General features: G+C 33.0%; 1 protein-coding gene across 1 annotated transcript; it reads right to left on the bottom strand.

Annotated features, from left to right (window-relative positions):
• Positions 1–905: 905 nt before the first annotated feature.
• Positions 906–7454, bottom strand: LOC115950889 (protein SCO1 homolog 2, mitochondrial). Its single transcript, XM_031068166.1, has 7 exons — positions 7187–7454; positions 5958–6093; positions 5735–5810; positions 1785–1985; positions 1608–1697; positions 1359–1491; positions 906–1272 (listed from the first exon to the last, which is right to left on the bottom strand). Exons 1-7 carry the CDS (start codon positions 7258–7260, stop codon positions 1164–1166), a joined length of 819 nt encoding a protein of 272 aa, XP_030924026.1. The 5' UTR covers positions 7261–7454; the 3' UTR covers positions 906–1163.
• Positions 7455–12353: the final 4899 nt, after the last annotated feature.

Genomic DNA, 12353 nt, shown 5'->3' with positions numbered 1-12353 from the left:
TCTCGTGGTTTTCCTTTTTTGGGTCATTAGCGGAACTGGGATGAACCAGAGAAAGGAAGAAAGAAAGAAAAAACAGAGAGAGAGAGAGAGAGAAGTGGGAGAAGAAAGAGAGAGAATAAAGTAAGAGAGAGGTAACGCCATCAACACATATGAGCCCCACAGAGGTCAAAAATTTACAATCCTACCACTGAGTTATGTATCTCAGAAACTGAAAACACCAATTTGATGTTTTCGGTTTTCATCACTCTCACTCAAAATTTTTGAGTGATAAAAACAAGATTAGGAAATCAAGCCAAACAAAAAAAAATTATGTGGGTCCCATGTTTTTTGATAACTCAGTTATGAGTTTTGGATCATATCACTCAAAACACCTCTAAACCAAGCAAGCCCTTAGTGTCTACAAAAGTATATTCTTCCAACCCTTTTTTTTTTTATTTGAGATCATTTGGAATAAAATAAGCCTTTTTTTCCCTGAAGGAGGAAATATTTTTGAACAATTGACAAAGGATCATATTCTTGTTCATATTCTAATTGATTGCAAAAAAGTTGTCCATTTGATTTTACTGACTAATAAGTAAAGTATTTTATTATTGCATATATTAAAATGATTGGTTGATCATTTGCTCCTAAAATTGGGTTTAATTTGCTCAAATTCTTATTTGCCTTAAAATTTTCTCTATTAACTTGTTTTAGATGATAATCCCATCATTCTATTAACATTCCCGTTGAGCCTGCTACTATCATATCAACAATTTGTTGACTTCTTTCATTTTTTTATGTAGTTGAGAATTGAGATACTATTAACATTTCTTGCATTAAATTCAATATTTCAGCATCCACCAAGGCAAAACTGACTAAGCCATTGCTTAAAGATCAGGAGACACGCTTCTTATGCAAAAAAAGAATATCATTCAAAAATTAGATTGCCATTCATCTTTTTATGTTCTTGTTCAAATGATGTTGAAACCGATTACTCAGCTAACTAAAAATCTAGCAGCTGGTTAGTCAGGTGTGACATTTGAACTCAGTAAAATGTGTAAAGAAATTTCATCAAAAAAAAAAAAATAACCCCAAAAATAAAGGTCGTGTTAAAATGATGTCAAAAATATGGTATTTCTCTTACTGCATATCAGAATTGACATTCTATCAAAAATTTGGAGCTATTAAGTAGGGGTACTTATCATCGCCTTTAATATTGCCTCTGACAATTCCTCTGCATTGTACTCAACCCCAAAGCATCTTGCAACCTCTATTCTCGGGTTCATCAGATACCTGCTAGTTTTAAGATGGGTTACATACACTTTGAATTCAACCAGGAAAGAAAAAGAAGGAAAAGCAAAGACCAGTGAAGGATTTACATGTTGTGGGAAGAGTCAACAAGATAGTCATCTCCCTCCTCTTCTACTTTTTTGAAATATATGCGGTACTCCTGTGCCATCTGCCTGATAGCCGATACAGGCCCCGTTAATCCTATTATTCTTGAGTCAAATTCTGCAATCCGTAAAAGGTTTGGGAACATGATGCAAGAAAAAGAGAGGATCAAATAAGTTATTTGTATCTCAAAGCTGGCATATTGCTACGCACTTTGGTTTTGTGGGAACTCTCACCGTTAAGGTAAGCACGAAGTTGTGAAGGGTTGTCACGTTGAGGATCAATAGTAACAAACACTGGTAGAATCTCGGAATTATATTTTGACTCTAATTTCCAAGCAAATATACAATGTCAGTGATCATAACAGAAAATCAGTATCATTCATTATAGTTGATAAAGTATAAAGTATAAACCTAGTAACTTTACAGCCTTGGCCATAATTTGTACTTGCTCTGGCCCAACATCTGGAGATGAAGTATAGCCAAAATAGAGGAGAACCCACTTTCCATGAAAATTCTGTTCAGTAACAATTCGATTCTCAGTATCAACTAAAGTGAATGGACCACCAATTGTAGGCCCCTTTACAGTATTTCCACTGGATTTGTTGCCCTGGCCTGAGTCAATAAAGAGAGAAATGAGAACAAACATGTTATTCAGTCATATACCTAATGAAAATATTTCTTCCGCAACTCAAATATAGAAGCATATATTTGTATTAATATAGTTTTACGATAGATTATCAACAGTCCTTTCACATTTCTCATGCTTACCTTTTCATAGTTCAAACTAAGTAGAGAACAGGAGTCAAATTAGGCAAACAGTTTATTAATTATAGCCAATACTAAAATTATCCCATATAACATTCAAGTTTTTGTTGTGGATGGAGAAATGATATTAGATAGTTGATTTGCATATTATTCTAGCATAACTTAACTACATCTTCTCAACTTTTAGTTGCTTTTGCTTACATGCTGTTGATGGATGGGGATAATACAAACCTGATCAATACTATAAACCCTGCTGGAACTTTTTGGACATCTTATACAACCATGCTCTATAGCCAACATCAGTAGTGGCCAACAGTGTGGCAAGCAATTCTGGGCCTTACTCCAGACTCCAGTTGATTCCTACCCAGTGACAGCATATAATGCTTTTAAGTAGACCAATTAGAATAAATGAAAATTGGGTCCAAATTGCCATATCCACAAGTTACCTCTTCAGTAACTTGAACTAATTTCAAGTTAGACTAAGAACCACCACCACAAATCATATCTTTTTAAGTATCACGATTATAATGCAAAAAAAGTAGAAACGGATACTGAATAACTCAACCAGGATAATTTAAGGTGTTGCTGAGCTATCTAGTTTAATATAATATCTTCCTAGATAGCTGCCTGGAGCTGCCAGATTAAAATTTCTAAGCTTACTAAGAGGTGGCATAGGTGTTTAGAAAAAACCAAAGAACTTTATTTTAGATATAGGGTCTGTTTGGATACCGTTTATTTTGCTGAAATTGAAAACTTATTATTGAAAGTATTGTAGATAAAGGTAAAAGTTAGTTGAAATAGTATAGTGAGACCCATGAATAGTAGCAAAAATAAGCTGAATAGTGAAATAATTTATAATTTTAATTGCAATCCAAACGCATGCATAATTTTGATTGATACATCGATAGTTGGGGGTGAGGGGAATTTGAACGCTGGTTGTCTCAAATAAAAACATCAAGAAGTGCCAAACAGTTGAGCTACAAGGCTCTTGGCTTTATCTTAGATATATAATAAATTTAAACAATAGCAAGAGCTAGGTTTAATGTGAATCAAACAAGGCTCCTTACTCCTATCCCACTTTGAATGTGCTAAGACTTAAAAAATATATCTAAATCTATTAAAAAGGAAAAAGATCCAGGAATTACTTATGCCAAGGAGGATAAGGGAAACCCATACATTCATTATTCAATTATGGGTGAAGTTAACTGCACCCCCTATGTTTAAGCCACTCCTATCAACTGCAATATTTTAATAATGTAATATGAATTATTGCAATGATGCTTCAATGTGCAAGTCAGTTAATCAAATTAAATGGTAGGGTAATGTGCTGATAATGTGACTTGAGCAGAAGGGCACAAAGGTTGGGACAGGCTAAAATAAAGGATCCTCCATGGCCATCATCCATAACCACCATTCTCGATGACTAATTTCTACATAAAAATGGCTGGGAAGAAAATCCCAAGATTTGTGAAGGGATTGGCTCAGCAATGTTTTACAAGCACCAATTCCAAACTTTAGAGGGCATATAGTTCTAACAAATTTTTGATGCAGCCATTACTGCACCCACCAGAAAACCATTCAAAGGTTTAGAAAATGGAACAAAGAAGGTAAGTTCAAGGTTTACCATTCTTCAACTTCATAAGTTCAAGGTAGTCCCCTGTACAATGCCAAAGTCAGGGCCATTAGCATCCAATCTACAATTACCTTCTTCCTTTACACGGCCTTGCTTACTACTCACCAAAAATCAGACATACTCTCCACTCTTTCGTTCCCACAAATGAATTTTTCTAAATTGAAAAGAAAAAATCATCATTAAATTTATAGCTTATAAATGCAAAGGGATACCATTTACATGTTAAGTGTGTCATCCTTTGGGGCTTCTACTGGCTATTAATTATTCAGCCATTCAAGATCCCTAAAAAAAGGACTTTCTGTACACACTACACACGCTCATACAAAATATTTTCTTTCATTCTTTTCCTTTTATGGAGTTCCTTTGAAAACCTAGTATATAGACGCTGTCATCTCACTTATTTGGCCCCCCTTATTCTACCTTAAAGCTACCTCTTACACTTGAAGCCTAAGAGGTAGCAAGCAAATGAAAAACTTTCTTTATCACAACAACAAAAGAAAAGTGGTGCAGGGGTGTATCCATAACCTTCCACTAGTGACAGCTATTGATATCAACAAGGCTACATCATGATAAAGCCTAACCAATTCTTTTAAAGGCCAAAAAGCTGTTGAAATACATATAATCATGAAATCACTTGAGCTTTAAGATCATCATGGCCCTCAAAATTGTCAGGGAAAGTGGTTTTTGGTGCTGTAACAGAAGCCAAACCTACACAGGAGTTGCAGAAGGAAAAACAATCTACTCTGCTCTCCACAAATAGCGCACTCATCTACCCATCAGTACCAGACCATCATGAAGACTGCAATTTGATCATTGGGTTGTAAGCATACACCTGCGTCATTATACTAAAATGGATGCTATATTTCTTCCACTCAAACATTTTAACTCATGGGAACTAATAAGTGAAAGCAATGATCACATCCCTGATAAGTACAAATCATTACTGACAAGTTCAAATTTGGAATAAAAGATGCAATCCAGCTCTTTAAGATGACTTTCCATTAGTGATGCAAATGATGTGACTGTACCTTCTTCTGTTTGCATATCCTTTAGCATATTTCTATGATATTATAGTTAATATAGCATCAATTAAATTTTTTGACATTCTTCAAGAAAAGTGTGCCATAACATTAATAGAAAGCCTTGGCATAAAAAATTAACAATCTATCATCATTGTTTTCTCGATTCAATCACCAGTTAAACTGTATTATGAGGGGCTTAAAATCATGATTGGAATGTGAAAAAATCTCTAACACTCATGTCTGTGTATGTGCATTCAGAAACTCGAAATCTTCAGTTGTTGGAAGGACCTGCCTATAGAAAAACTAACAGAAACCAACTAATTCCCACTTCATGAGTATCTCAACAATGCAGAAATTGTCTCATTAATTTTTTTTTTCCTTATATGACATAGACAACAACAAAACAAATGATGCAATCTCAAAGAATGGAAATCAAAAAAGAACAACAACAAGACAAAACTGAAATAACAATGTTGCACCCAAGAGGTGCAAGTTCTCAATTATTCCCATTCCCACTTCATGATTATCTCAAGAAGAAATAAATTTTCTTTTTTTTTTAATTGGATAACATGGGGAGCCTTACTAAATAAGAGCCCTTTGGACTCACCTTTAGCTAGTAAAACCTACGGATAACTGACCCCACTCGCCAGAACTGGTTACTGGGTAATTCGAGAACATTCATTCCTGACGGACTAAGCAGTTTATGCTCATGCCCAGGAGCAAGGAATAAATTGTCTGATTAATCTTTTCTTATTTGACATAGACAGCAAAGAAACAGATGACCCAATCTTACAGAGTGGAAATCAAAGAAGAACAACAAGATGAAACTGCAATTACAATGCTGCACCCAAAGAGGTAAAAGTTCACAACCATTAACTTTCAGATTCCAACCTCTAACTCCAACCCATTAAAAAGAAATAATGGAGTATAAAAAGATGTACCTTTCGGAATTGCTCTTCTCTCATCATTATAATGAACAAGAGTTGCTAGTCCCGCAAATCCAAGTAAAGCAGCTGGCTAAAGGAAAATAAATAAATATAAATGAATCATTAACTTCCAATGCAGGGTCCTAATCTTGTTCATTATTCATATATTTCAAGGAGACGTTGAAAACAAGAAGTGGCACATATTAACATGAGAGAAAACAAGGGTAAGGCAGCATACAACTGCATAAACAGCCCAAGAGCGAGAAGCCTGTGTTTCTACAGACGTCACAGAATGAGCACGTGTCTTTCCATTACTGAACCCCCCTGATGATTTGGTATAGTTACAAGATTGAATTCTCTTAGATGGACCACACCTACAACATCCATATATGATTCAGCACAAAACAAGGGTGCAAGCATGTACAATATTTTTCAATAGGGTATTTTGGTTTTTAGATATTGCTTATGCTTGCCAAATGCCATTAGGGAAGAACAACATGATATTGCACATAAACAAAACAACCCCCCAAAATGCCTATTCTAAAACAAAAGTTTCAATCTTTCAGAAATATTGACAAACTTCAACATACAAATACATTAATTCAAGTCCCAAAACCAAGCCAAATTTCACAATCTTTACAGTTGACTAATCCAAATAGTACCTGAACTCTCCCACTCAATAATCATTGAATGCAACAAAAATTTGTACATATCATCTAAAACAACACACCCCCCAAAAAAAAAGATATTGCTTATGCTTGCCAAATGTCATTAGGGAAGAACAACAAGATATTGCACATAAACAAAACAAAACAAAATAACCCCCAAAATGCCTATTCTAAACCAAAATTTCAGTCTTTCAGAAATCTTGACAAACCTCAACATACAAATACATTGATTCAAGTACCAAAACCAAGCCAAATGTCACAATCTTTAAAGTTGACTACACCAAATATAGTACCTGAATTCTCCCACTCAATAATCATTGAATGCAACAAAAATTTGAACATATCATCTAAAAACAACACACACCCGCAAAAAAAAAGATATTGCTTATGCTTGCCAAATGTCATTAGGGAAGAACAACAAGATATTGCACATAAACAAAACAACCCCCAAAATGCCTATTCTACACCAAAGTTTCAGTCTTTCAGAAATCTTGACAAACCTCAACATACAAATACATTGATTCAAGTACCAAAACCAAGCCAAATGTCACAATCTTTAAAGTTGACTACACCAAATATAGTACCTAAACTCTCCCACTCAATAATCATTGAATGCAACACAAATTTGTACATATCATCTAAAAACAACACACCCCCCCCCCCCCAAAAAAAAAGGGACTCTATGTTATTGAATATGAATACAGAATTCCCATTACATCATGCTAAACAGTTATATAAAAATAGAGCTACACATCAATTTAGAAAGAAAGGATTAAAGGGGTTTTGTTAAGTGACTGACCTCTTGAGTAGATTGAGAGCCTGCTGTGTAGAGCTGCGTTTGGAGGAAAAGAAAAGAAACCGAGAAATGGGCATGGCTACCTTACTAAGCTTTCTGGTAATTCGAACTAGACCTCTCTTTCAGGCAAAGACCCATTTTCAGATTTTTGTCGAAAACAAAGACTAAAAGCACACGCGCTTCGTTCGTTTCTTTCCTTCTGCTGCTACTGATTTTCTTGCTGCCCAAGCTCAAATTTATTGGGTTTTTTTTTTTTTTTTTTTGGTATTGTTTTTTGGGTTGATGCTGTATTGTAGAATTCGCTTTCTTGCTAACACCAAAGTGGGTTCAGATTTGTTCAGGCCCTTGCGCAGTTGTGCCCCATGAAAGCCCATGTTGTCTACTAATTTTGTAAATTTTAAAATAAAAATGGTTAGGTAATTTAATAAAGAATCAATCATAATATATTTTGTTGTTAACGTGAGTATTAAATCAATATATTAAAAAAAATTATTTTGTGACTTTTTTTTTTACTTATATAAATTCAATTGATTTTTTCATTATAATTTATATATATATATATATATATATATTATATAGACAAAATTGGACTCCTAATGCTCATAATTTTTTTTTTTTTTTTTTTTTTTTGTGGATGTGAATTTTTTTGTGTGTGAATCAAATACTCATAAAATTGGATTAGAAAAGGTTATTGCAAAAGTGAATATCAGTTGGGTTTAAGGTGACTTGAATATTAATTGAAATAGAATTTAAAATTTCTTGAAAATTATGTAATATAGTTTTTCGTAAAGTAAATTATTAGTAATGAAATTTAATATAAAGTTAGTTATCTTAATAGTTAATGAGTGTAAACACTTTTCGCAAAGAGAATATAGTCATTTAGTGTAACCGCTAAAATCCCACTATTATTTAATGGTATATGATTTTGTTAATTTTAAATATATTTTAATTTATAATTTTATTTTAAATGATAGTATATATTTCTAATTATTGATTAAAGTTGTTAGGTTCTAAATGTTTAGAACAATTAGTAAATCGTGAACACAAATTTGTCTAGATATAGATCTTAGAGTCTATAGATATTATTAGACAATGCTCAAGGTGATTCAAGTCAAGATTCAAGAACATACAAGCTGCAGGAAGAAGATTTCATAATCTGCCTGATTCGATTGATCAAAAGACAGACTCGATCGATCGAAAGTCGTATCTGCAGAATTTTAATTAAACCTAAACAATAGTTCAAGCCCATTAAGGATTAGGGTTTCTAATCTACTTCTCCCAGTATATAAAGGAAACCCTAAGCACGTTTTTATGTGGCTTTTCAGAGAGAAAAGAGGATGCCTCTTTTGTATTTAGGGTTTTTGTTCTTAAAAAGCTCTCTCATATCTTCTATCGGTGTTATTACTTGAAGAATCTCAAGATTCGGTATTGTAGAAGTTACTGCCTTCTCTTGTCATCAAAGGTGTTGATGATCTAAACCTTCAAGGGTAGTATTGGAGTCACAAACAGGAGACTTTGTGTTGCTAAACCTTTGAGTGGGATCTCAAAATCACAAAAGTGGGTGTTTGTGTTTTGCAAAGGCCAAAAGAAAGAAGGAGTCCGTGGATTCGAAGTTTGCACGTGGTCATGTCAGTAAGTTCTACTGGTGGGTAACAATAAAAAGTCAAGCGTGGGGGCTTGTAAGTCTTATTGTATGAACTTCGATTCTTTCTAGTGGATTTGCTTTTTACTTTGAGGATAGTTAGGTTAAATTCTCCCCAGGTTTTTTACCGGTTTGGTTTTCCTAGGTTATCATATTGTTGTGTTATTTATTTTCCGCTACTATACATTGATATGATATATTTGTGTTAACCTAGATCTGTTAATTTAACTAAGTAATCACTTGGCTAATTACCTAAGTTAATTTGTTTGTGGTTTTAAGGGGTCTAAAAACCAACAAATGGTATCAGAGCGGGTTGCTCTTTTGTTTTAGATCTTTTGATCTAAGAGCTGATCCTTGACCCCTGTTGTCATGGATAATTTGAAGTGTCTTTCTGATCATGTTTCTACTCATGCTTCTGTTCATTTTATTGATGCCTGTGAAACTCTTCGTAAGGAATTATTGAAATCTATGAAAATTGCTAAGAAATTCAAGGAAGAGTTAAAATTGGCTAATCTTGAAAAAGAGGAATTGATTGTTAGATTAGATGAATCTAATAAAAAGAATGAATTTTTGAGAAATCAAATTTCCTCTCAAAATGAGAAGTTGAAAAGCTTTGAACAAAGAGTTAAATGAATTTAAAGCTAAAATTGAAAATTTGACTAATACTAAGCCTGCTGTTGATAACAGAAGTGTTTCTGTTTCTCTTAAACCTAAAATTAAGAAAGTTTATATCCCTTATTTCAAGAGGAATAATAAAAAAAAAAATGCTTATTTTGCTAGGTTAGACAAAGGTAAAAGTTCTGATGTTAACGCTGAAATTTCTAAACCTAAGTCTAAACCTACTGTTAGAGAGCATAATATATCTATTTTTGTGCCTACCTATCACCTTTGTGGTATTGTTGGTCATATTAGATCAAATTGTTCTTTGTTGAGGTAAGAACCAAAGCCTGTGACCGGAAACCCCACTAGGAATACTGATGTTCCTAAATTTGTTCATGTCTGCCATTTTTGTGGTGTCTGTGGTCACATTCGTCCTAATTGTCATAAACTGAAATTTAAGCATTCTGTGTTTCAATCTAGGATATGTGATGATATTTCTCCTGCCATAAGTCCATATAAATTGTTTCATATTCTTTTGAAAAATTTGAGCTTGTTGGCTTGTGAAAGGAATTTGCAGGATTTCAGTCTTTCTCAGAAGATTGGTGTAATCCCTCAAATACACTCTGCTTCTCATAGATTTTCACCTACAAAGCTAAAGACTCGTGCTATATGGGTGAGAAAAGATTCTCTAAGGTGAGTGTTGCTGACTTGTCCCTGATTTAATTCTTTCAATTGTTTATGTACACGTTTTGTTTTTGTTGTTTTGTTTTTTAGTTTTTTTATAAAAAAAAATCCAAAAAAAATTTGCTGACTTGTTGTTTTGTTTTGTTTTTTGATTTTGTATGAGTATGTACTGGTTTGTACATGTACTCATGGGTTAATTAAGAAATTGATATTTCTTGTTTGTGTACCCTCTATAACTTAGTTAAGCACTGTCATGCATTGCATTTGCATTGTTCTTTTAGCATAATGTATGCTTTTAGTTTTTGGTTATAAATTTTTTTTACCAAAAAGTTTTTTGTGTTTTGTATTTCACATCTTAGATTTATAATCAAGGATTAGTCATATTATCTTTACATAACAAGTTTATGTACCTTGTTTAGCTTTAATGAGCTTACTTATTGCACTTTACTAATTGAAACTTTGTAGTGCATGTTGTGTGGGAAAGATGTTTATGATTTTAATCACTTTGTTTTGATCTTGAAGTCACATATTTTTTACTGTCGGACTTGAACCTTTAGAGAAATGTATAAATAACCATCTCACCACTGTTTACTAGTCAATCATGAACACCTTAGTGCATATCATAAGATTTTGTACTCGAGAAAGTGTAGCACATGCACAAAAAGAATATAAGGTATAACTTCGGTTATAAATGCTAAAATTGGTGTGTACATTATCCTGGCTATTTTAATAAGTTTCTGAACAATTAAAACTGGTGTGTATATTATGAGACAAAAATCAAGAAACAAGCTTGTTTTCTAGGAGATGTGAGAGTTATATGATGTAACTCTTTTGGTGATAGTCTCTTTCAAATTCTATGTAATGAATTTTGTAAAAATTGTGATTGATTTCTATTTATATATCACCTCACATGTTTTTCAAGCTTTTGCTAGTTGCACATATTACACAAGTTATTCTTTGCTAAACTTGGTACATTATATTGTGTGTGATCTTGTTGTGGCCATCCAAGATTAAAGTTCCTTGATTTTGATGCAAAATGTCTTAATGTTTGAGTTTTTGAGGACAATTGATTGAAAAACTTGTTTTTGGAAGATCTGGGTTGAGTTCAAGTGTTTTTTTTTTTTTTTTTGAAAAACTTTTAATCTCATACTCATGCATTTCATTCATAAAATATTGTGCTTTGACGAGTTTCTGCATTAAATTGCTCTGTTTTTTCAAAAATTTGATTTTTCCATGCATCATTTATGTTTAGGATTCACATGCATTGCATTGTTTTCTGTATCCATTTTGCAGTTTTGCAGTCATATCTCTCATTGTTTTCACACATAACATGCATACACTTTGCTAAATTGGTTACTCAACTTGATTTAAAAATTGATTGATTAATTTTTGAGTTATGTACTTTCTAGTATATGCCTTTTTTATGTGTGAGCAGTAGAAATTTTTTTTCTTAAGAGATATGATGAATAATCAATATGCAAATATTTTCTCTACTCATGCAACTGTTTATGGGTCACATAGTGCCATGTTTGCATTTTATTGAAAGAGAAAATATTTTTTCTTCATGTGAATCCTCAACTTAGTTTTTTTTAAAAACTTGGTTTGTGTCTTTTTATTTATCCCCACCCACTTTATTTTTCCCCAAAACTTGTTTTGTTTTTCCTATTTTTATAGGGGGAGAAATTTTTTTTTTTAACCTTTGTGGTTCTTAGGGGGAGTTGTTGCTCTTCATTGGAGGAGTTGTCTCTATTTTCTCTTACTCTGTTACGTATGTTTTCTGTCTACTTTCTGATTAGGTAGACTTTGTCAATACATGACAAAAAGGGGGAGACATAGATGACCTATTTGTTTTGTTTAGGGGGAGAATATAAAAAAAAATTTGTTGTATCTAACTTAGGGGGAGAGTTAGTTTATTTTTTATATTCCGTTTCATATTATTGTTTATATGTCTTTCTTTCCACACATGCGGTGATGTGTTTGATGAGTGTTTCAGGAAAGACATGTGTATTCTAATCAAGACCTTCTACCTCTTCTTGCAACTTCTAGGTTAGGAGTCTTAGATTGGGAATTGTGATGTAATTGGGCATTTTATTGTATTGGATTGTTCTTATATTTGAGCATTTCATTTTGTATGAAAGTTTTGTCACGAATTGCCAAAGAGAGAGTTTGTTAGATTCTAAATGTTTAGAATAATTGGCAAATCGTGAATACAAACTTGTCTAGATATAGATTTTAGAGTCTATA

The sequence above is a fragment of the Quercus lobata genome, chromosome 6 (assembly GCF_001633185.2).
Source record: "Quercus lobata isolate SW786 chromosome 6, ValleyOak3.0 Primary Assembly, whole genome shotgun sequence".
Lineage (NCBI taxonomy): Eukaryota > Viridiplantae > Streptophyta > Magnoliopsida > Fagales > Fagaceae > Quercus > Quercus lobata.
The sequence above is the reverse complement of the archived record's forward strand: the minus strand, read 5'-3'. Positions and strand labels throughout refer to the sequence as shown.

Coding starts and splice junctions, on each gene's coding strand:
- LOC115950889 (XM_031068166.1), bottom strand. CDS start 7,260: ATGCCCATTTCTCGGTTTCTTTTCTTTTCCTCCAAACGCAGCTCTACA. Junction 5,811..5,957: donor CTTGGGCTGTTTATGCAGTT/GTATGCTGCCTT, acceptor ATTTTCCTTTAG/CCAGCTGCTTTACTTGGATT. Junction 1,273..1,358: donor GTTGACTCTTCCCACAACAT/GTAAATCCTTCA, acceptor TAAAACTAGCAG/GTATCTGATGAACCCGAGAA.